Source organism: Littorina saxatilis, linkage group LG2, assembly GCF_037325665.1.
Source record: "Littorina saxatilis isolate snail1 linkage group LG2, US_GU_Lsax_2.0, whole genome shotgun sequence".
Taxonomy (NCBI): domain Eukaryota; kingdom Metazoa; phylum Mollusca; class Gastropoda; order Littorinimorpha; family Littorinidae; genus Littorina; species Littorina saxatilis.
In genome coordinates this window covers 32096775-32123212 of record NC_090246.1, presented here as the reverse complement: position 1 = coordinate 32123212, position 26438 = coordinate 32096775, and the positions used below count along the sequence as shown (strand labels likewise).

General features: G+C 42.2%; 1 protein-coding gene across 1 annotated transcript in view; it reads right to left on the bottom strand.

Moving 5' to 3' along the window:
• The window catches only part of LOC138958778 (cadherin-87A-like), a 100216-nt gene that overhangs the window by 72849 nt on the left and 929 nt on the right, over positions 1-26438 (bottom strand). The window contains exons 3-8 of the mRNA XM_070330070.1: positions 22395-22424; positions 11940-12014; positions 8956-9092; positions 6023-6124; positions 4528-4626; positions 3580-3681 (exon numbers count right to left, since the gene is read on the bottom strand). Coding sequence (XP_070186171.1) covers positions 3580-3681; positions 4528-4626; positions 6023-6124; positions 8956-9092; positions 11940-12014; positions 22395-22424 — 545 coding nt within the window. The remainder of the gene's footprint in view (positions 1-3579; positions 3682-4527; positions 4627-6022; positions 6125-8955; positions 9093-11939; positions 12015-22394; positions 22425-26438) is intronic.

Genomic DNA, 26438 nt, shown 5'->3' with positions numbered 1-26438 from the left:
TGATATCTGTAGGCCTGGGCCCATGCTAGTGATTACTGTGTGTGATACATGAAATGTGATATGAATGCTGTTTTTATATGTTATACTCTTACTTTCTGCCTATGTCTTAATCCCAAGCGCAAGACAAATTCTTCTATGTGAAAATTGAAGCCAATAAAATTTGAGTTGAGTTGAGTTGAGTTGAGCCTCGAGAGACTCGGGACCCAGCGAGGCCTGTTCGACCAAAGGAGAGACTTTTCGAGAATCCACTGTGGTTTTCTCCGTAAGTCTGGAATCCTTCAACAGTGCCTCCCGACGCCAGAACACAGACTGCGCATAGAGCTTGGCTGACGTCGCCATCTGCTCTGTTGTGACCTTCGCCAGTGCCGCGAACAACGTCACAACATCCTCTTCTATAGCATCGTCACGGAACTTAAACGGTTCCAGAGAAGAAGAAATAGAACGAGAAAGTCCTCTGATAAGAGTCTCAGTAACTGATGAGAGTTCGAGGGAATACCTACCGGTCTCCTCAACTCCCATCATACCACTCTCCGTACAAACTGAAAGCTTGTCTTTCCTGTACCCATCCTTTCGCAAATTCTCCAACTCCGGGGTGACCGGAAGAGGTGAACTTGGAAGCGTGAAGGTGGAAATAATGTTCCTTGTTTTTCCGAGAAACTTTGACTTGCGTGCCAAGTTAGACGGAACACGAGAACACTGTTGAGGTGAAGCCAGCCACGGCTGTGCAGATGACGGAGCGTCGCCATGCGCCGTTAACAGCGGAACGAAAGTTCCTTCGCCGGAACTCATCACCTTTGCCATTTCGTAGGCAACGGAAGGAGATTCCCGAAAGCGGAAACGATAATCAGTGTTCCCTATTGCCTTTGAAATCGCCAAATGCGGAAGGTGGTGGAGCTACACGAGAAGAAGTAGCTGTCACCCCTTCTGCAAAGTATCTAGAGGTAACCTCAGCAGCCAAATTCAAAGACCGAAGAAATTTTCCCTCGACTCAAAAATTAGACTCAGCCTCAGAAGAGTCGTCCCGATCTTCGTCGAAATCCATACCGTCAACGACAAAGTTGTCCGACGTAGGCTGAACATTCCTGGAACCATCATTGAACCGCGCCGGAAATGATGATCCCCCAGTACCGGAACCTCGTGCAGCCGCACTGTGAGGAACCGGTAAGGAATTTGCTACCGTACCCCGGAACCGGCGAAGCGGAAACGGAGGTAGCCGGCAATCCTGATGTGTGAACAACCGGAAACACTGAAGTGCTATGCCCGGAAGCCGACACGTTCAGTCCCCCACCATCCGAAACCGAACAAGTGGAAGCGGAAGTGAGGAACGGATTAATTGCCGTTGCCACCAACAACCGGAAACCTGACAGGGTTGTCGCCGGAGGTTGATGGCAGCGAACGGAAAGTGCCACTATTAACCGGAACGCCCGAAGGCGAACCAGACGTGGCCGGAAACCCCCTTGCCGATGCACCCGCGTGAGCGGATGCCAAGGCAGACGATCCAATACACGAAGAGCCGGTCACACCAGGCCCAACGAGAAAGGTAGGGTAACCGTCGAGGCGAACTACACTTTCTGAGGGTGCGGTAAGCAGCGAACTTCCCAAAACACGCACCTCGTCGGCAGAACCCGACGATTCAGGGAAAGTCACATCAGCAGAGGTCACGGTAGCTGACGGCCGAATCCTCGACATCGAGGCAGAGTCGCCGACTCCAGGTGGAAACGCCGCAATGGCGGAACAAGCCACGCCTCTCTCAAATGACAGCATCTCCCTCATCTGTTCCTTAAACGATGAAAACAGCGAGAAAATCTCTTCACGAGAGACCGCCTGGCTCTCCTTGACCTTGGGAACAGGAGACAAAGCACAAGGAGGATCAATCACGACCCGTACAGATTCCTTACTAACCGGGTCAAACACCTTGACAAAAGGTTGAGCAACAGGAGAAATTTTCTCTTTTGAACGAACTTTCTTAGCTTTGCCTTTAGAGGAAGAAGTAGAAGTAGAAGTAGAACTGCCCGGCGGAGAACAAACTAGCACCTGCCTGGCAGTGCTCTTACCCTTGTCCGCCATGTTGTAACAACAAAAACTCAGTTAACACTATTGGGACTAGCACTGCCACGGCGTTAACGTCCTGCCTGCCCAAGCTTGCCACCAAGAAACTTCCCAAAAATCAGTAACTGTAAAGAAATCTGTCTAGCAAGCTTGAATTAAGTCCAATCACCACCAAATTTTGTGTACTAATTCAAAAATGGATGCCCAGTTCAGTCGTGCTATTTATAAGTTTGTCACGCGATTTGTTTTAGCAAAGGGGGGTGAAAGGGGGGTGAAAGGGGGATAATTTGTGTTTTTTAACGTTTTTTTGTGTGTGTTTTATTTTCCACTGCTTTTTTTAAAAGTTATTTTTTAACAGAAAGTATTATAAATAATGTTATAACCAAACAAGGTGTAAAACCTATGAATTAGCTGAAATATTGTTAACATTGTACACAGAAATAAGGAGACAGTACAAAGAAAAAAACAAGCAAATCACGCATTCACTCACAGCATCCTGACTCAAATGAAACAAAACTGTAACACTCACCAAATGATGTCTAGGTAATCCATATTGAATATAAGTCACATTTTCACAACAAAGTACCAACTGTACACCTATGAACAATTCCAAAAGGATTTGAAGGCTCCAGCCATCCATTGTTATCAGTGCTGCCACGCCCCCATAGCTCCTGCACGATTCCGAGATACATGTTCGTCTGGCAGTATCACCGCCTACCACGTGTAGTTTGCCGACTCGTACTAGCAACAACGGGACTGTTTCTTCCTCAATATCACTGCTATTATCGCTTTCTTGAGGCTAAAACGACACGATGTATCATGATCTACAGGATCCTCAAGATCCAACATCCGGAGAATCTCCTCCCGTGACAAGGCTCGCCTTCGATTCATTTTTTTTTGTTCGAAAACACCACGCAAATCTGCACTAATTTGATCAAGCCGGAAGAGAAAACCACGTGTATCAAGGGAAACAACTCAATTTATTGCAATCTTCAAAAACCGGGAAGCAATCACGAGTCTTGTACCTTGTATGACTGGTACTGAAAAATGCGCGTCCCGTCCATGGGCGTGTCAGCGCGGTTACTGATTTATCAGTGTCCCGTCGCGAAAGTGTTAAGACGGAGTAGAAAGTTCAAACAACAAAATTTACAAAATGCAAATGGCGGTACAAGGCGAAAACCAAATAATAAAACAAGAAAGATCTCACCCAGCAAAGGCAAGATACGTCAAAACACCACGGGTCAATGGCCTTCTTAACCAAAGGCCAACGGCTGAAAAGCCGAGAAGTGCAACGACACGTCCATACACCAACGTGTTGAAGAAGGGAATGTCTATACCGGCAGTATGACTCCCGGATGAGCGGGCAGCCGGTGAGGGGAGGTAACTACCGGACCTTGACTTCAAGGTTTGTTTTGTTTTGGGAGTTACCTCCCCCTGTTACCAGGGTCAGTGCTTCAATGTCTAAGCATCAAACGGAAGTTAATGCTATATGTGAGTTGGAGTAAGAATATGTGATTTAATCATACTTACAGCTGTGCAGAAAAGTTGTAGAAAATCCAGTTTAGCGTTAACGCCGATGTCTTCATCAGTCACGGATATGATTCCTGTCAGAACTGTGCCTACAGGGTCACTCTGAAACACAGAGGTTAAAATGAAACACCCGCACAAAGTATATCAACATTCACTGATTCAGTGAAACCATTTCAGATTCACAATCTCTTACTTTACTTTTGTTCAAGTTTTGACTAAATGTTTTAACACAGACTAGGAATCGAGACGAGGGTGGTGGTATGTATATGACGTATAGAGCGATTCCCAGAAAACTACTGCTGTAGACATATTTTCATGCATTGAAACTTGACATGTGAATTCTTCCAGATACCCCCAGACCTATTTTTCATTTTTTCAATAAATGTATTTGATGATGTCATATTCAGCTTTTTACAAAAGTTGAGGCGGCTCTGTCACACCCTCATTTTTGCAAACATCTGACATTTTGATGCCAATATTTTCAACACTTTATTTTTAGAACTGACTAAATACTCTCTTCTAAAACTGTCAGGAATGAATACCACATACAATTGTCCATACATACATGTATATGACCTATGTTTTACCTACTACAGAATATCCTACATAAAAGAATTGTAAAAAGAAACATTGCAATTCTAGGTTCAAGATTCAGAGTAAGGAGCTAATAATCAAATGCTCATAGCAAAAGTATAAGATCTATAACATTAATGTAGGCATGCAAAATTAGCATTTATAAACATGGTTTATGAAAGAAAAGACTGTGCACAACCCAGAAAAGAAAAAAAATTCCTCTCATGTACACATGAAAATCAGCATTAAATGAACATGTTTGGTTAAAAATAATTATGCAAACAAAAAAACCAAAAAAAAAACAAAAACATTTTCCTCTTAAATGTTATGAATGGAGAGATTTTTTACAAAATCCACACAAATAAAGTAACTTACTTCCTTCACACTAAAAGTAAAACCATCAGGATTGTCAATGCTGAACACAGGCGGGTTGTCGTTGTTGTCTCGAACTGTGATGACAAGGTCCACTCGTGTCTGAAACAAGGCCATAAGGACATAAAGACCAGCACATGTTGAGAACATAAAAAATGGTACAGCGGTATCTGTGATAAAAGAATGATGGGAACAGCCATATAATTGTCCCCACGCAGAATGTGGCCATTCACAACAGATAGCAAGGCAAAGGGATAGCAATTAAAAGGTGTCCTTTATTGGGAGGTGTCCTCTCATTGGAAGGGCCTGTCTCTCATGGTGCACAACTATGGTAATCATTGCGACCCAGACATTTTTGTTGTTGTCAAACAAACACAAATTCAGAACACAAATATGGCACTGTGAACGTCTGAAACTGGGAATTGCCATCACCGCAATAATATAAAATATTTTCATCATTTTCACAACTTTTCATTTATAACCAGCTGGCAAATAAATCTCATGTTCCCCATGCAATAAATGGTGAATGGGTTTGAGCTTTCAGGTGAAACGTGGATTGTCAAAGTAAAAGCCAATCAGGCTGATTGTTTGATGTGTGGAACCATCGAGGCTTTGGATTCGTGTTTCCGAGGACAACGATTTTAAGCATTCACTCTCAAAGACCCAATCAATGTTGATAATTACCGCAGCGACTCATGGTCAATTCGCAACTTATCTCTGTAATCGCAAAATCCACAACGAAAAGTCATAAAACACTCAAAAGAAAAGAAATATGCTCACCACTTACTGAACTAACACGTATGATCGCAGCTCTGTACATTTTCAGACTGGAAGAAAAGTGTCAACAAGCTACGTTTGACGCCACAGACACGTTTTGACGCGTTATCTCGAACTACGATGTTTGGTGGCTTGTTGTCAAACCAGCATGTTTGTGTTGGTCCTCGGGGAGCATATCGCCTTTTGTCACATATTTATCAACCGCGGCCTTCGACCTTGGTCGATAAAGATGAAAAAAATGGCGATATGGTCCCCTCGGACCAACAAAAAAGCTGGTCTGTCAACAAGCCACCAAACATTTTATACTGTCTCAGTGTTGTCCCCAGGCCCTGTTCTTCGTTCATTGAGCATACTTTTTTTGATGACACATTGGACTGACCTCCAATCATTTTTCAATCCAGGTCAAACTAGCCTTTTGCCTCTGAGGCTGGGAACAACACTTCTGTCTAACATTTTTTGACATAACATACCTGAGCTGCCTTTAAAATGTGATCAGATCCCATGAGATCCCATAAAGAATCAATGAAATGTGACTCCCCTGTCTTTGTGAGTTCTGTTGCTCATGGCAACTCTGTCTTTTTGAGATAACGTTTCCCAGAAACTTTGGAAAAGAAACTTGCAAAAAACAGACTACGAAGGAAAGACAAGAAAGTGCAAATCAAAGAGAAAAGCCATGAGAATCATGATTCAAATAATAACAGCAGACAAATTAAATACATACACGGGAAGCTGAAATCTCCGTCCTACTTGTACTGTCAAAGTCAACGCACTGAAACGTGACACTGTTGGGCTTCTCGTTCGGATTCAAACTGTTCACAGATTGCTGAAACACACAGAGCAATAATAAAAATATTTAGTCTCACACGACCTCTAAAAAAAAAAAACTTTCCATGAACATGCAAGGAATAGACATTTCCAATTCTGTTTAATCAGAAGGACATTATTAGAAGTGGTTAACGACCATTACATGCAGTCAATGCGCGGTGATACAATCGCCCATTGGGCTTTTCCCCAAACCCGATGTTACTCAAAATAGAATGGTTATTCTGGGAAATTGTTCCCTGAAGTACCCGATTATAATGTAACTCTTTGATTAATTTGATCTTCAACACATCATTCATAACCTTTGTAAGGCCAACAAAAAAAGATTGTCTGTTTCTGGTCACCCGACTGACCCTAAATTTCGGCGCCGACCCTAAACTTTTTTTTTTTCCAAACTCAAAAATTTTTTTTTTTTTTTTTTTTGGTGGTAAAGGACAGGGTGAGAAAATGAACAACAAAAACGTGTGAAAACGAAAGTCCGCTGACGATTTGTAAATGTGTTGAGTGTCTTGTCTCTATGTATAGTGAATCCAGTCTCTTTGTGCGATTTTTAGTTAGTTTTATTGGTCTACATTTGGGGTAAAAAAATTTTTTTTTAAAAAAATTAGAAAAAATCCCTACCTACCGACCCTATTTTTTTTAGCCATGTTACCAGAAACAGACAATTTTTTGGGGGGGGCCTAATGAAGAAAACAGAATAAAATTCAACAAGTCGCGTAAGGCGAAAATACAACATTAAAAATTTTAGTCAAGTAGCTGTCGAACTCACAGAATGAAACTGAACGCAATGCAACGCAGCAAGACCGTATACTCGTAGCATCGTCAGTCCACCGCTCACGGCATAGGCAGTGAAATTGACAAGAAGAGCGGGGTAGTAGTTGCGCTGGGAAGGATAGCACGCTTTTCTGTACCTCTCTTCGTTTTAACTTTCTGAGCGTGTTTTTAATCCAAACATATCATATCTATATGTTTTTGGAATCAGGAACCGACAAGGAATAAGATGAAAGTGTTTTTAAATTGATTTGGAAAATTTAATTTTGATAATAATTTTTATATATTTAATTTTCAGAGCTTGTTTTTAATCCGAATATAACATATTTATATGTTTTTGGAATCAGCAAATGATGGAGAATAAGATAAACGTAAATTTGGATCGTTTTATAAAAAACATATTTTTTTTACAATTTTCAGATTTTTAATGACCAAAGTCATTAATTAATTTTTTTAAGCCACCACGCTGAAATGCAATACCGAAGTCCGGGCTTCGTCGAACATTACCCGACCAAAATTTCAACCAATTTGGTTGAAAAATGAGGGCGTGACAGTGCAGCCTCAACTTTCACGAAAAGCCGGATATGACGTCATCAAAGACATTTATCAAAAAAATGAAAAAAACGTTCGGGGATTTCATACCCAGGAACTCTCATGTCAAATTTCATAAAGATCGGTCCAGTAGTTTAGTCTGAATCGCTCTACACACACACACACACAGACAGACACACACACACACGCACATACACCACGACCCGCGTCTCGATTCCCCCCTCTACGTTAAAACATTTAGTCAAAACTTGACTAAATGTAAAAATTAAGAGTTCAGAAAATAAGGAAAAAGTGGACAAATTGAGCATTAAATTGAAAAAAGTTTTGCCTGCTAAGAGATTATCACCGGTCAATGTAACGAATTCACGGTCGGGCACTCTACTGACTGAGCTAACATTGCTGACACTGTCTTCAGGGGTAAAAAGATAAATTGTTCTAGTATTACACGTGAATTCCAGAGCATGGGCATCAGTATCGACTCATCGGTTTTGGAGTAGCTCCATTCGCATTTGTGTACTGACAAGTTATGTTGATCTCACTATTCCAGGTAAGTTAAATTAAAAACTCCCACTATGGTGGATGTTCACTTTGTATGGAAAGCAAAATCGAGTAGTGTTAATATCAAGTGTGACTGACATTATGCTGGCACAACAGCTCCTAAATGCCTTGATCAATAAGGCCCGGACCTCATTTCACAAAAGGATTTTCCTACCCAGAATTCCAAATGTTCTTGGAGATTTAGAAGAATTTGTTCAGGACGATGACATCCTATGGCCCGTATACCATATAAAGTGTTAAAGCAAGCGGTAAAAAACGGACCTCGACAGAGCCAATGAAGAATAAGACGAACGTGTAAGATCAATTACCTGTGGTTTAATCTAATAGAATAAAAAGAAGATGTGAACCTATGTCACCCGAAATGAGTTGAGTATGTGCAATTATGACAGGTGCCTTTGGTCTGACTGTTCCCCACAATTGTTAATAATAATAATAGTAATAGTCATTGATTGAGAAAACTGATTTGTCGCAGAGAGTGGGGTAATGAAAGTTCTGTCAGCACACTGAGCCTATAAGCTGTGATACTGCAAAACATTTTAAAAAAAACACAGTTTGGTCCAACTGTCAAGGAACTTTTTACTCATGGAAATGTGGGTTGCTTTCTACCGGGGGAAAGTGAGCTGCCAATGACAAAACAATACCACCCTTCTTTCACCTTATTTCTTCATGCATCACTGCATTCGTGTTTCCAAGCCCCGACACTTTAATTGAGATTTGGATCTTTATCGTGTGTATACATGCATGCACACAGGGTGTTCGAAAACCGAGGAGAGTCTGCATAAAGTTGACCTGGAAAATGAATCCCTGGCTGAACCCACGTTTCAAACCCAGGTCGACAGAGATCAATGGGTTATAAAGCTAGAGAGCTACCCACTGAGCTACAGACCAGCCCCCTGCAGGGTCACTAGTCAGTGACTGGCATAATTCTTTTGCACCCTTGAATGGACTTACCTCTCTGTCTAGCTGCTTGAGCAGATAAATTTCTCCGGTGAAGGGATCGTTTATTCCCAGAGAAGAGGAACCCCCAACATAGTACACAATGCTGTCACCATCAGGATCAACACAGGAAATATATCCAATGGTGGAACCTGCAAACATCAATCACGAACAAATAAACTTGTAAGCAAATAAAACAGATTTAGACTTCTCTAAAATTTTGTCAGACCTTGTTTGTACAATGTATACACATTCATCTTGGTTTTACAAAACATTAACAGCACTGTTCCCAGAGTCTGAGGAAAATAATTTTAATTTAAATAAGTCAGTGGAACTGAAAATATATAAAGATTTAAATGTACTGGCTACAAACAATTTTTCAATCAGAAAAACTCCTAAAGGTCAAAACAACTAGACTGGTGACGGTCCAAAGGTCAGAACAATGCAACAGATAAAAACAGTATTCGTCAGTTAACAAAGACAGATGTTTGACTTCACAACTCCAATTTTTAACAGTAAACTTCAGTACAAATAAAACCTCCCTGAAAGAAAATGTAAATACAGGGTGACCCCCCCAAATTGTTTTGTGCTAATAACGACTACATTTGTGTATATCTGTTGACCAAATTACTCAATAACTATTCTTTTAATATTATTTGGTGTACATTAACTTCAGCTTATGGATGACCTGTATTCTTCTAAGCGGCAAAGTTGTAGGTTAAATGGTCTGACTTCTGTGCCCTTTCGAAAAAACTTCTTCCGAAACCTCCCTGAAAGAAAATGTAAATACAGGGTGACCCCCCCAAATTGTTTTGTGCTAATAACGACTACATTTGTGTACATCTGTTGACCAAATTACTCTATAACTATTCTTTTAATATTATTTGGTGTACATTAACTTCAGCTTATGGATGACCTGTATTCTTCTAAGCGGCAAAGTTGTAGGTTAAATGGTCTGACTTCTGTGCCCTTTCGAAAAAACTTCTAAACTCGGAGATCGACTCAACAGAAGGAGGTTTGAAATTGAGCGGTAGCCAAACTAACCTGATTTACGCCCTCCAGATTGTTACCTGTTACCTTTTTATTCCAAGGACCTAGTAATTACCATAACCAACCTTAGACAATCCAAGTCACTTACTAAGTGACTTGACTACAGTAATAACAGGCAGGATCGGGGCATTAAACATGGGGGAATGCGTTCATGTCATTGATGAATTTTGCGTTCCATAGCTTAAGTGTGACTTTGGGGTAATTTTTCCAGTTATTAATTGAGTTTAGCAAATATCATCATAGTTATTGTGCATGAACTTCACTTTGTTCACAATCTTTCCACAAAGTTTCCTGTCTGTAAGTAAAATAATCAGACTTTTACCTTCTCTCCAAAATGTGTTCCAAATAACCCTTCCGAAATTGTCAATGACACGAATGCAAATTGCAATCCTGGGATTGCCCTGAACCTAGCTGTAACTGATGTCTTCAGGTCACCAATAATCTGGGTGGGAAGGGGGAGTTTTTGTATACTCAGACATTCAGATAATCCAAAAGAATAAGTCTGGAACAAAAAAATGCACAAAAGTCAGACCATGTAGTATATAGTTGCCACTTTGTGTACTGGTCATCCACAAGCTGAAATTATTGTAAAATAAATACAGTGGAACCTCACGCAATGACCTCTCCCAAGAACGACCCCCTCCTTTTGCAGACCGAATGTCTCGGCATGGTGCCATGGATGCCTTTCACACTGTGTAACTAACCTCCTAAGAACGAAGCCCTCCTTTTTCAGATGACCGACCTACCAACATAGGGTCAATAACGACTTTGACCTTTTGACCAGTGAGTGTCAAAGTTCGTAATTACCCAGAACACGCACGCGAATAGTCACGCATCAAGAGTCAGCGGGTGGTGGTCTGTAGTCAGTAGTGCTGCAAGTCCAGTGGCCTACTGTCCTCTGCTCACCTATTGTTGTCACAATTGAAGGACTGCCCTGGAAGTAGGGGGGGGGGAGAGAGAGAGAGAGAGAGAGAGAGAGAGAGAGAGAGAGAGAGAGAGAGAGAGAGAGAGAGAGAGAGAGAGAGAGAGAGAGAGAGAGAGAGAGAGAGAGAGAGAGAGAGAGAGAGAGAGAGAGAGAGAGAGAGAGAGAGAGAGAGAGAGAGAGAGGGGTTGGATAGGCACAGTTTCAACCACAACTCAATAATGAAGTGCTGCACTGAACATATTCTGTGAGTGTGTGCTCACCAACTGAGACCTCAGGTCAATGACCCATACTTTCCATCTGAGACCAGCTGCCTGACCCAGTTTGCAGACACTGACCTTCTTTGATGTCTGAGGGGAAACTCTTCCTGTATCCCAGTTTAAACTGACCTTTTTACCCGGGTTCAATGACCAAGTTTAAACTACGAGGCCGTGTGTGTGTGTGTGTGTGTGTTTGTTAAATTATGTCTGCCTGTCTGTGCGCTGGTGTATGCACATACATCATGCTAATCCATATGCACATCAAATGGGAACAAAAATGGGATAACGAACACAAGAAAGACAGAACTGCCCAACAGTTGCCTCCCCTGTGAAAAAAATTATACCTCCTAAACTCCTAATAAAGACCCCTCCTTTTTGCGACCGATTTTTCTGGACATTTTCAAGGTCGTTAGTGAAAGGTTTTACTGTATGAAGAAATTCAGTCAATATATATATATGTAAAAGTTATTATCATTTGTATGGGTTGTATTTTTGAAACAAATTCAAATTAATTCAGTCACCTTCTGCAGCCCTTTCGTATTGGCAGCTTTCTGCTAATTAAATTTTAAAATCAATGTTTTTTTTAAAAACAATGGCTGTGAATACATATAGTATATGTACATTAAAAAAAAAATATAAAACAAATCCCCCAAAACATTTGAAACTTATCATAAATGTATGTTTTTGTAGCAGATACACAGTTTGCACATGATAAACAAAAAAGGCTGCTCTGCACTTGAGAAAATTACTTTAAAAATATTACATACCCACTGTTGTATTTTCAAACAATCCTTCTGACACCAGCAGCGTTGACAAGTCCTGCGTAAATGTAGGGGACCTGTCTGAAAACAGGAATAAGACATGTTTAAAGGTTTAAAGGGCAGCTGTCGGGTTGTGGCTCTCAAAATCTGTTCCTTAGAATGAGTTATCATGTAACTGAAACTATACTTAAAAGTTACTTGGTGATTTTGACAGCTTGATAACACAAGTACGAAGACTTTAGACATGCTACAATGTCTTTAATCGAAGAAAGTTTGCATTCTTGGCCGAGTCAATGCAGCCCGCTCGAAAATTACTTCCCTTGGACGCGTGACGTCAGCCGCGGAATCGGCCGGGTTGAACGGTGCTCTCTTTATGCCGTGTAATGGGCGCAATCGGGTTGTCTAGTCAAGCCCTCAAGCATACTTCACGGGTAGGTGAAGAGAAACTTAGGATGGGGTGACTTCTCCCAGGCCAAAATTTCGCAGTAACAAGAAGAGCAAACGCTCGATCGAGTCACTTTCGCAGTTCTGAATATTATATGAGGCATCAGATGGACAGGAAGAAATTGCTATTCACAACACAATGAGTCACGTTCACATAAAATTTGAGCCCGGTCACTTTTATAGTTTCCGAGAAAAGCCCAACGTTAAGTTGTGTGTTGCCGAACAGAAAAGGCTAGTTATCTCCCTTGTTTTTCTGATAACGTTCGTAAAAGGCTACAGATGTAAATACTTTGATGTAAAGAATAATCCTACAAAGTTTCAATCACATCCGATGAACTTTGTCAAAGATATAAAATGTCTAATTTTTCCTTTGACGCTGACCTGTGACCTTGAAAAAGGTCAAAGGTCAACGAAACCATCGTTAAAGTGTAGAGGTCATTGGAGGTCACGACTAAACAAAATATGAGCCCGATCGCTTTGATAGTTTCCGAGAAAAGTCCAACGTTAAGGTGGTGTCTACGGACGGCCGGCCGGACGGCCGGCCGGACAGACTAACACTGACCGATTACATAGAGTCACTTTTTCTCAAGTGACTCAAAAAACGGAGTTCATAACATGTCTTCCGTCCCCCTCCTGCTTTTGTTCCACTTGAACCCTGTTTTTGTTCAACTTATTGGCAGATATTGTCACGCGTCGAGGAACACAAACACACACACACAAACACACACACACACACACACGTGTTATCACACATATACACAGACACACACACACACATACGTGTTATCACACACACACACACACACACACACACACACACACACACACACACACACACACACACACACACACACACGCACACACACACACACACACACACACACACACACACACACACACACACACACACACACACATGATAACCATCACAAACACAGTTTGACAAATTCATCTTTGATTTTTTGCGGCCGAACCCCCCTCCCCCATTCTCCACACTAGATCCACTGTTTCATCTTTGTCTCCGTCTCTCTTCCCTTTATCTTATCTCGTCTATCTACTTGAGTGAGTAACTGAAGATGTATTATCATCATCTCTTTCCTAGATTTTCCCACCGACAGAGTTGGCTTTTGTCTTGAATTCAGTACCTCACACGTACACGGTAATTGGTGTGACACCTCAAGCGGACCTTCTTCATAAGTGTACAGTGTCTGCTGACAAGGGACACGAGGGTCTGTGGTTGAGCAACTTTATGGTTTAACCGGGTGGACTGGAGGAGTAGCAACAGCATGTGAACCACTTTAGAAATGACTTGTAAAGGTTGCAGTCGGTCAGATCAAAGAAGAGAAAATGGGAACGTGGGTCTTGAGAAGATACCACCATCCTAATACTTTACTTTGTGCAAGAATCAATCACGCGTACAGCATTACAGATGTCCAGCTGTAGTCAACATTGTACTGTAAACTTCACAGCGGCCTTATCGGCTTCCTCGAGTGACGTCACAGCAAGGCTAACGCTGCGGCGTCTTTCTTGTGCTGACAGAGTTGTCGGTCGCGGATTTTGAGTCGTTTCGGCCTGCCAACTGCTTCGTTTTTTTGCGGATTGTGAGAACTAGCAGAAAGTTTCACGCATTTTAATGGTTTCAAACTAATGATGAAAGTGTCTTCTTCTGGACCAAATCAACAGTCTTTAGTTGAATCAACTCGGAAAACTCTTAAACGCGTTTTTGCACGCGACTCCGCGCATTTTTGAGACCAGGCAACCCGACAGCTGCCCTTTAATAGAACCAATAAGGGAAAGTAAGTCTGCTTACTTTAAAAAAGAAACAGCTGATACGTACTGGAATTAGTTTCATCAATTACAAGCATACATTTACATAATTTACATGATCACAGATCATTGTCATAAGGAAATATAAATAAAATGTAATGCTGCTGACGATTTAGGCCACCAAAAAAAATAGGTGTGGTTAAGGTAACATAGCCAAAAAAATTAGGGTAGGAAGGTAGGCAATCACTTTTCTTTTTTTTTTAAACTTTTTTTTCTGATGTGTACAAATTAAACCTACTTGACAGGGAAATAAGTGTGCGACTCGAGCGCTTTCGCTTTCATTGCATTTTCTGCACTCGTTTTCTTGGTTTTTGGGGTGTTTTTTTGACAAATGTAATAAAAAATTATAGGCTCGGCCCCTAAAAATAGGGTAGGTCGGGTTACCGTAACCACACCTATTTTTTTTTTAGGCCTTATGACTAACTCTGTGGTTGATACATGTACCCCTAAATTTGGCTGGTATATAACTTGCATACTTTTGCTTGATTTAAACTACACTACAGACACTTTGCCTTTAAGCAAAAAAAGAAAAAGAGAAAAACAAGAAAGAAACTTAGAAAAATCCTGTAGTCAGTTTTTTGCACCGTTTCATGGTTGTTGTTCGGCGTTGGACATCGATCATAGTCCGATTAATTGCCTCAAATGTCCAATTCATATTGTCAGGTGTCGGTCAGATGTCCTATCTTTGTTTGAAGAGGGCAGGGAGAGTCCATTAAAATTTTACTTGCATCAAGTCAAGGCACCTATACTGCATTCATTTTAGATCGTGGAGCTGGGGCCCTGCCAGAATGTTGCAGCTATGTACTAAAGACCACAACACTAGGTGACCCTTTTCCAGACATGTTTACCCACACTTTGACTTTTGTGTACTTTTCACCGAGATTCAGTGTATTTTCAAAATATTGAGCGTATTTTTCAACTCACAAGAAACGTTCATGAGCTATTGCTTCAAGGGCAGCAATAACATTTTCATTTCCGAGGTGTATGTACCAGTGCAAAATAGTATTCCTCATCTGGTTAACATGTTAACCGACTGAACACATGTTTGTGTCCACATATGCCACAGCTAAGTCTCCCAAAACAGACGACAACAATAGCGACAGATAAAATCTCGTAATATCATGTCTCACATGATTATATTGACTAATCGTCAAAGCTGGATTTTATCCACTGGGCTATCGCGATAACAGGTTTGGCAACCTACTTTTGATTTCTTCTTCCATTTTGTGATCACGATCAAACTTGATTTTTTTTACGATCGTCATATTTTTTCCTCTCCAAACGTATTGGTCGTATCCTTGGCAACTGTTAGGAAACGCTACCGTTGCTGAGCTTTCGTTCGGTTTTGTGTGTTGCATGTGGTTGACTTATTTTTACTTTGTGGGAAAGTACCGATATTATATTGTGTAAACACAATATTTATGCTTGGACGAGAATGCAGGTGAACTTTCTAGTCCTGTCAAAACAAGTCGTTTACCATGCTGTTCTTAGTGTGAGTTCGTGGCGTTCGTTCGGATTAAGTGCGTCGGCCCTTTTGATGTACGTCACAGAGAATGTCGCTAGTTTAGTCCATGCACGGCTCGTATAATGTAGTTGTTTCATGTTCGGTCTGGAATATTCTCGAGATTGAGTATTTACTATATATGCCAGCGCGATTTGTATAAAAAAAAGCTTCTATTTGAGTTCTGCTACGTTGTGCAGTTGTATGTATTGAATGCTGAATAAATCCTCGAACTCAATTTGACGAGTTGTTTTCTGTTGCTGCGAAGACGGGCGACCTAGAATAAAAGAACACAACTATACGACGTTTGAGAACTTGTGGCAATCTCAAGTGTCGTGTAACAATTGGGGGCCAAGCCAAGGATCTACGTTTAACGCCAAGGGTTTTCCGGCAACAAAGACAGTCAAGACAGTCACAGGAGGTAGCCATCAATCGGGTGTATCCTGAGGGATCAGTATTGAGACTACGGAACCGTGGATTCGGTGTGACTGGTGAAGAGTTTGGTAATCGCCGCAGCTCGGTACGGTGAGCGACGCCGGAGTGTATCGGGATTACAGAGGTTAGCTGCCGTTTGGACGAGACGGACTTCGTCGCGGAGCTAGTGCATTAATACTACGAAATACGACTGGGGTACGTCGTGTACGTATCGTGAGCAGAGTGCGCCGTCACGTTAGACGAGGAGGGTGGCAGCCTGCGTCTACGAAGGTGAACAGCGACGAGAGAAGCATCGGAGGTGCAGTAGAGACTGTGTTCTTTTAGAAGACTACATTCGTCTACGTTCGGGGCTGTGAAAGAATACAGACGAACGCACCGGAAAAGACCAGAATGGCTGAGTTCTGGGAAAAAGGAGTTGAACTGGGACTGAAAGGCAAGCAGCTGACGGAGTTCGTCGAGTCCCAGACACGACTGCTGGCGCAGCGTGAAGAAAGACAAGCGCAGCGTGAAGAAAGACAAGCGCAGCGTGAAGAAAAAGAAAGAGAAAGAGAAGCACAGCGTGAAGAAAGGCAAATTGAGCTGAAACGCTTAGAGCTCCAGATAGAAATGGAGACGAAACGCTTAGAGCTTCAAACAGAAATGGTGCGTGTTCAAAATGAGCACGAGGCACCACGCCAAAGAGATAACCAGCAGCAAATGTTACACAGGGCACCGAAACTTCCAGCATTCGCTGACGGGAAGGACCAGATCGACTGCTACCTTGCAAGATTCGAGAGGTTCGCTGAGAGTGCTAGATGGCAGCGCGACGACTGGGCGATTCTACTCAGCGCACATCTGACTGGGGCAGCACTTGAGGTCTACACTAGACTCTCAAATGATGACGCCAGAGACTATGATGTGCTGAAGGAAGCTCTGTTGCGTTGCTACAACTTCACTGAAAGGGGCTACCGTCAACGCTTCCGCGAATGCCAGCCATTGTCTGGAGAGACACCGAGCCAGTTTGTGGAGCGCCTGTCGTCATACCTGCAGAAGTGGGTGGAGTTATCAGGTGAAGAGCAGTCATACGAGAGTCTGCGGGACTTGATCGTGAAGGAGCAGTTCCTTAATGCCTGCCCGAAGGACCTGGCGACCCGCTTGGAAGAGCAAAAACTGCAGGGTTTGAAGGACATTACTGATGCTGCTGAGCGTTATCTTATTGCTCATGGAAGGACCCTGGGGACGTCAAAGTCATCGAAACCTTTCCAGAAGAGCGGGAACCAGGCAAACCAACCTGCCAAGGGACAAACTGAGTCCGCACCATCATCCAATGAAGGGCAGAACATAACGTGTTTCCTTTGCAATGCCAAGGGCCACCGAGTCGCTAACTGTCCCCAAAAGAAAAATAACGGACATGTCAATGACAAAGCGCAAGAACATCGACGGAGATATTACGACAACAAGAGGCAAACGAGTGGCTCGAACCAACAAGTATGTGCGAGCAGCGTCATACTTCCAAGGGCTGCCGAGCAAGTGGCTACACCATTGGACGTGGAAGAATGTATTTCTGATGGCCAGCTTCTACTCGCCAATGGCAAGTCAATCTCTGTCGTCGCCAGCGCAGCTGTGTCAGTGTCGAACATGCCCGTGTCGAAGGGATTTGTTGAGAAGCAGGAAGTGACTGTTCTCAGAGATTCGGGCTGCAATGGGGTCATCGTCAAAGAGGATCTGGTGCCAACAGAGAAGTTCACTGGTGACTTCAAGTGGACGCTCATGGCTGACAGCAAATGCGTGAAGGCACCAGTGGTAAAAATCCAGATCGATACTCCATACTTCACCGGAGAAGTTGAGGCCGTCTGCCTGAAGAAGCCCTTGTACGATCTATTAATTGGGAACATTGGGGGTGCGAGACGTCCTGATGACCCTGATGTCGAATGGAGAATGGGCTCAGCTCAGCCTGCTGTTGAGGAGGAAGACCCACTGCCATTCGCGAATGAAGATATCAGCGAACTGTTACGAGATGACAGAGCAACTGTGCATCGCCGCGACCAGCCGCAGGTTGTAAGCGCTGTGACGACCAGAGCCCAGGCGAAGAAGGACAAAACAACTACGCCACTCAGGGTCACCAACAGCTCTGCAACTGCTGTCGTGGACAGGGATCAGCTGATTCAGCTACAGGAAGCTGATTCGACCTTAACAAAGTACAGGAGTCGTCCTGTCAAGGAGATGACTAAGGGCGAAGGCACTGTGCACTTTGAAGTGAAGGCCAAGATTCTGTACAGAGTGTTCCAGCACGCGAGAGTCAACGGTGGGAAGCCATTACGTCAAGTTCTGGTGCCTCAACCACTTAGGCGCCAGGTGATGGAGGTGGCCCACGACTCTATTATGGGAGGTCACCTGGGGGTCAAGAAGACATCGGACAGAATCCAGGCTGCGTTTTACTGGCCAGGACTGCATGCAGATGTGACTCGATTCTGCCGATCGTGCGATATTTGCCAGAAAACCATACCTCGAGGAAGGGTCCCGAAAGTGCCGTTGCAGAAGATGCCTTTGATCGACCGACCTTTCAAGAGGGTGGCCATTGACCTCATCGGCGAGATCAAACCGCCAAGTGAAGAGGGTCATCGTTGGGTACTGACCCTGGTAGACTATGCAACCAGGTACCCAGAAGCCGTGCCTCTGAAGAAAATTGACACCGAGACTGTTGCCGAGGCACTTGTGGACATTTTCAGCAGAATTGGGGTTCCTGAAGAGATCCTCACAGACCTGGGGACACAGTTTGTCTCTGAATGCATGGAAGAGGTCAACAGGCTGCTGAGCATTCGTCACTTGACTACGACACCCTATCACCCGATGTGCAATGGGCTGGTAGAAAAATTCAATGCGACGCTGAAGTCCACGCTGAAGAAACTATGCAGTGAGCAGCCAAGGCAGTGGCATCGCTACATCAATGCCTTGCTGTTTGCATACAGGGAGGTGCCACAAGAGTCCACTGGATTCTCCCCGTTCGAGCTGATGTACGGGCGGACCGTGAGAGGCCCGATGCAGATACTAAAGGAATTGTGGACGAAAGATGTGGACACACCTGAAGTGAAGAACAGTTACCAGTACGTGTTCGAGTTGCGAGAGAAACTGGAGGAGACTCTCGAGATTGCGAGAGAAAACTTGAGAAAGTCTCAGGATAGCGGAAAGCACTACTACGACCGCAAAGCCGTAAACAGGAAGTTTACACCAGGTAACAAAGTGCTGATACTGCTTCCCACTGATCACAACAAACTACTGATGCAGTGGAAAGGCCCATACGAGGTTGAGGCCGTGGTGGGGATCAACGACTACAAGGTGAATGTCGGCAAGAAGTCCAAGATCTACCACGCTAACCTCCTGAAACTGTATGTGGAGAGACCTCCGGAAGCAGTACAGGTCGCAGCAAGTGCGGAAGAACCAGCCGAACTAGACGAGTTCGACGGTGAGGAACTACTGGAGTTGGGAGACCTCCACAAGAAAGAGGGAGTGGATGACGTCAAGCTAGGACCTGACCTGACAGAAGATCAGCAGAAGGAGCTGCATGATTTTATGGGCGACTTCACCCATAGGTTTTCTGATGTTCCAGGCTCTACGTCCTTGGTCGAACATGAAGTCCACCTCACATCTGACGTTCCTGTTCGCTCAAAACCATACCCTATCCCGTTTCAGGCTCGGGAATCCTTGAAGAAGGACATCGACAACATGTTGAAGATGGGGGTCATCCGTGAATCATCATCCCCTTACTCATCTCCCGTTGTTGTTGTCAAGAAGAAAGACGGTACAAACAGGGTATGCATTGACTTCAGGAAAGTGAATAAGATCACCGTGTTTGACCCTGAACCAATGCCGACGGCGGCTGATCTGTTCCGACGGTTGACTGGCAGTAAGATCTTCTCAAAGATCGATCTCAGCAAGGGATATTGGCAAATTCCTGTGCGCGAAGAGGACATACCAAAGACCGCCTTTGCAACTCCAGACGGAACGTATGAGTGCCTGCGGATGCCTTTTGGCATGGTGAACAGTGGTGCTACCCTTACGAGGGGAATGCGAAAAATGCTCAAAGGAATGAAGAATGTTGTGTACTACTGGGATGATCTGCTAGTCCACACGGAGACCTTTGAGGAGCATCTGGAGACTTTGAGGGAATTGTTTTCCCGCCTGACAAAAGCCAATCTGACCGTGAGACCCAGCAAGTGCATTTTGGGGACCGACAACGTTGACTTCATAGGTCATTCACTGAAGGAAGGTCAAAAGGGGCTTTTGTTGGAAAACGTCACCAAGATCCTCAATGCGCCACGTCCTGAAACCAAGAAGCAGGTGCGATCCTTCCTTGGATTGGCTGGGTACTACAGAGAGTTCATTCCAAACTTCGCCGCCATAACGGCGCCTTTGTCGGACATGACCCGAAAAGGATGCCCCAACCGAATACTCTGGGGACCAGCTCAGGAGAAGGCATACCAGACCGTGCGCGACCTGATGTCACGAGACCCGGTGCTACGCCTTCCTGATACTGCCAAAGAGTTCATCTTGCGTACAGACGCATCGGACGAAGGGATCGGCGCCATGCTGATGCAAGAGCATGGAGGTAAACCGTTTCCGGTCAGCTATGCCAGCAAGAAGCTGTCAGGAGCCGAGAAGAACTACTCGACCATGGAGAAAGAGTGTTTAGCCATCGTGTGGGGAATCAAGAAATTTGAACTCTACCTCCAAGGGGTGAAATTCGTGCTTCAGACTGATCACAAACCCCTCACCTACCTGAACTCTGCGAAGTTTGTGAATAATCGTATCATGAGGTGGGTGATGTACTTGCAGAACTTTGATATGCGAGTAGAATCGATCAAAGGTTCAGACAATGTTGGAGCAGATTTTCTCAGCCGAGTATGTCAGTAAAACTGTGTTCATTCTCCAACAGACTAAAGTACATACCTGGATTTCAATCTGTTATGTATACATAATATGTGTACAGGTAGCGTTTCAATGATTGAAAGAAATTAGGTAAATTTCTTCTGGTGTTGGGGGTAATGTTAGGAAACGCTACCGTTGCTGAGCTTTCGTTCGGTTTTGTGTGTTGCATGTGGTTGACTTATTTTTACTTTGTGGGAAAGTACCGATATTATATTGTGTAAACACAATATTTATGCTTGGACGAGAATGCAGGTGAACTTTCTAGTCCTGTCAAAACAAGTTGTTTACCATGCTGTTCTTAGTGTGAGTTCGTGGCGTTCGTTCGGATTAAGTGCGTCGGCCCTTTTGATGTACGTCACAGAGAATGTCGCTAGTTTAGTCTATGCACGGCTCGTATAATGTAGTTGTTTCATGTTCGGTCTGGAATATTCTCGAGATTGAGTATTTACTATATATGCCAGCGCGATTTGTATAAAAAAAAGCTTCTATTTGAGTTCTGCTACGTTGTGCAGTTGTATGTATTGAATGCTGAATAAATCCTCGAACTCAATTTGACGAGTTGTTTTCTGTTGCTGCGAAGACGGGCGACCTAGAATAAAAGAACACAACTATACGACGTTTGAGAACTTGTGGCAATCTCAAGTGTCGTGTAACAGCAACTTTCCGTACAAAATATGGCGAAATCGTATGGGTAAACAGGTCTGCTTTTCTCATTTGGAAACAACATTGTGTAAACCTCAACACAACCACACATCTGCAACAGCAACTATTCCAAAGCATTGGTAACTAAAAGTATGTAATACATTCAGTCACTTGATGTAGCCCACTGTCATGCAATCAGTCTCTCTCACTCTCAGGTATGGAGTAACTACTTTCCCTAAACATCACCGATCAGGGTTATGTTGAACTTTAGTGTTAAAAATTCAGAAACGTTTTTCGACTTTAATTTTGCAGAACTTGATCTTGTAAGAATAAAAAGTAATTTTAGTTACCTTTCAAGTAACGGAAAGAACTGTACGGATGGCTTTCATTTACATGGGGTTTGGAAAGAAAATGTGGGCATAACCAGGAAGGGAGACAACTATGTTTATCATATATATGTGAGATGTATGCAAAGAGAGACAACCATGGCAGCTTAATTTTCCTCAATCATTAAATAATTATGCTTAATTTTGGGGCCCAATCAGTCAATTATTTTCACAAGAATTGTTCTTTGCTTTGACAAAGCGACTTGTTTACAAAATAAAGTCAAAAATGCTACTGGATTGTGGGCTATCAGAATTTACAATGCTAAAGTTCAACATTACCAACTTGTTTTAGAATATATATATATGTTAAAAAAAACTTACTACTTTGCTGATGTGAAGGAGCAAACAATGCTGCAATAAAAACAGAAACAAGGACCTGTTATGTCAAGATCAAGGCTAGAGTGCATATTAAATTATACTAGATGAATACCCGCTTCGCCGGGTACGGCTGCGCCGGGAAGAAGTCGTGCCGAATACCCGGGACGGCTTTGCCGGCGCACCGCTCGGAGGAAGGGAGATAAACGCGGCTGAAAACACTGGAGAAGATAAGGAAGAGTTACTGGGAATGGATCCAGAGAAAAACCAAATCGGTTCAGCGCGCAAACCAAAATCGGTTCAGCGCTGCGCGCTGAGAGCACGTGTTGAACATTCTCATCGACCAGGTTATGTCCGGGGTGTGCCTGAATATGCCTACCAAATTTGAAGCAGATCCATCGAGAACTTTGGCCGTGCATCGCGAACAGACACACAGACAGACACAAGTCGTGTATATATATATAGATGAACAAGAAAAGCTAATGCTTACATGAATCTCCATCATTTCTCATTACACTTACAGTGGAACCCCCATCGTTTTAGACACCTCCCCTCTCCCCATCCGATAGAAGACTTTAGTCTCTCCCTTCTTACCCCTCACCGGACCATCCTAGTTCCTACCCAATAGAAGACTCCCTCCCTTTTAAAACCCCTTAGCTACCCCATGATTAGTCCATTCAAGACCCAGTTTGCTCAGATTTTCAATTCATAATCCCTGAAAGTTTACCCTCCATTTTAAATTTAAGACTCCGTTTTTAAAACATGATTTTACCTCTTTTTTTCCAAGTTTAGGTCTTAAAAAGATGATTTCACTGCATGTGTCTGACATGACACTATGCAATCATAACATGATGTCATCACTAATCGTCTAGCCAAGACTGTGACCAAATCAAGCAATAACACCATATCTTGATTAGGTCAAGATTTATCCTTGATGGCTCAGTGGACATTTTTAGTGGTGAAAATCTTTTGCAGCAAACATTTTCAATAAAAAATGCTGGGACTCTAAAATTTGATGAAAACAAGCCACATTTTGGTCATGTCTGCTGATTACCAACAAATACAACTTCCTGAAATTTGGAGGCTTTTGCTACCAAAATAACTTAGAAAACTCAATGCAGTAGTGGCGCCAGTATTTTTTCAAACCGGTACGCAAACTTGTATGATGCAGCAAACATTCCAGAAAAAAAAGGTAGGCTGGTCATTGGAACCAGTTCTTAGAGTCCCCAACTCAAAGCACTGGTTTTGTTGTCTAACCAGCGAAAAAAACCAACGGTAGTTCTAAAAATAAACCGGTAGGTCATACTAGCAGCCAATTTTGTTCCGGTATTTTCTCATTTCATTCAACCAGTAAAATACCGGTAATTACCGGTTAACACCAATACTGTCAATGTAATTGTAAAGCTTAAAATTACGAACATGACCCCGCTTTGACTACAAAATGTGACAGGGGTCAACCAAACTAGGGTCGCCTCAGTAGATTATCAAACCCATGAAGTGTTCAACGTTTCAAAGCTCTAGCTTCAAAAACGCCTGCGAAAACGTCAATGTTAAGTTATTATGAATCAAACATGTGACCCAAAAATTTGACGACGGTCAATCAAACTTACTTCAAATTGGGAGATTATCAAACCCTAGAAGTGTGCATAGTAATTAGTATCAAAAGCTTTGGCTTCAAAAACATCCAAGATAACCTCAACATTAAGTTTTCAGGAAACGAACATGCATGACCCCGCTGTGACCCCAAAATTTGACATGGGTCAACCAAACTGGGATCACTTCATCAAGTCCATGAGATCATCAAACACTAAAAGTGTCCAAATCAGTTTCAGAAGTCTAGCTTTAAAAAGTACCAAGATAACCTCAACGTTAAGTTTTTTGTCCATGGATGGACAGCTGTCCGGTCGTCCATATGGATGGACACATATAATTATATTGAATCCTATTTCGAGGAGTAATACATGTTCTCACCAATTACTCAGGTGAATCAAAAATGGATGTCCGCTACGATTTCTTCACACACACCATTATAATGTATCTATAGCTTGAAGGGAAAATAAAAAAAATAAAAAGTACAATTTAAGGGGCCACAATATAAACTCTTTTCAAAATTAAAATTAGTCATGCAGCACATTACATTCTTGTGTTTTATATGTGATGGTTTTTTTTCTTCACAGAATGTTTGTTTGAAATAATTATAGTTTATACACTATATATAGTTACCATAAAATAAAGTAATACTAATAGTAAAACCTGTCTCAAACCTGTCTGATGTTGTTAAAAATGCACAAACTATTAACACTTTCAAAAATCTGCTGGACATACAAAAACTTATGACTGAGTCACTTTATTTGTACGATAATTGATATTGAGTAAATAAGACTTTGAGCATGTTAATATGATTGACCTGCAACAAATTTGATAATGAGATGGGACGCGAAAAAAGCTGCGAGGATTATGGATACTAATCCAGTCCCTAACCACTACTACTACTACCAGTACTAATAAGGCGTTTACTGAGTCTTCGGATTTGAACAATATTCATTCATGCAAACCCATTATACATATAATTCACTAAAAATATAAACAAGTCGCGTAAGGCGAAAATACAATATTTAGTCAAGTAACTGTCGAACTCACAGAATGAAACTGAACGCAATGCCATTTTTCAGCAAGACCGTATACTCGTAGCATCGTCAGTCCACCGCTCATGGCAAAGGCAGTGAAATTGACAAGAAGAGCGGGGTAGTAGTTGCGCTAAGAAGGATAGCACGCTTTTCTGTACCTCTCTTTGTTTTAACTTTCTGAGCGTGTTTTTAATCCAAACATATCATATCTATATGTTTTTGGAATCAGGAACCGACAAGGAATAAGATGAAAGTGTTTTTAAATTGATTTCGACAATTTAATTTTGATAATAATTTTTATATATTTAATTTTCAGAGCTTGTTTTTAATCCGAATATAACATATTTATATGTTTTTGGAATCAGCAAATGATGGAGAATAAGATAAACGTAAATTTGGATCGTTTTATAACTTTTTATTTTTTTTTACAATTTTCAGATTTTTAATGACCAAAGTCATTAATTAATTTTTAAGCCACCAAGCTGAAATGCAATACCGAAGTCCGGGCTTCGTCGAAGATTACTTGACCAAAATTTCAACCAATTTGGTTGAAAAATGAGGGCGTGACAGTGCCGCCTCAACTTTCACGAAAAGCCGGATATGACGTCATCAAAGACATTTATCAAAAAAATGAAAAAAAAGTTCGGGGATTTCATACCCAGGAACTCTCATGTCAAATTTCATAAAGATCGGTCCAGTAGTTTAGTCTGAATCGCTCTACACACACACACACAGACAGACACACAGACAGACACACACACGCACATACACCACGACCCTCGTTTCGATTCCCCCTCTATGTTAAAATATTTAGTCAAAACTTGACTAAATGTAAACAAGTCGGGTAAGGCGAAAATACAATATTTAGTGAAGTAGCTGTCGAACTCACAGAATGAAACTGAACGCAATGCCATTTTTCAGCAAGACCGTATACTCGTAGCATCGTCAGTCCACCGCTCATGGCAAAGGCAGTGAAAGTGACAAGAAGAGCGGGGTAGTAGTTGCGCTAAGAAGGATAGCACGCTTTTCTGTACCTCTCTTTGTTTTAACTTTCTGAGCGTGTTTTTAATCCAAACATATCATATCTATATGTTTTTGGAATCAGGAACCGACAAGGAATAAGATGAAAGTGTTTTTAAATTGATTTCGAAAAAATAATTTTGATAATAATTTTTATATATTTAATTTTCAGAGCTTGTTTTTAATCCGAATATAACATATTTATATGTTTTTGGAATCAGCAAATGATGGAGAATAAGATAAACGTAAATTTGGATCGTTTTATAAATTTTTATTTTTTTTTTACAATTTTCAGATTTTTAATGACCAAAGTCATTAATTAATTTTTAAGCCACCAAGCTGAAATGCAATACCGAAGTCCGGGCTTCGTCGAAGATTACTTGACCAAAATTTCAACCAATTT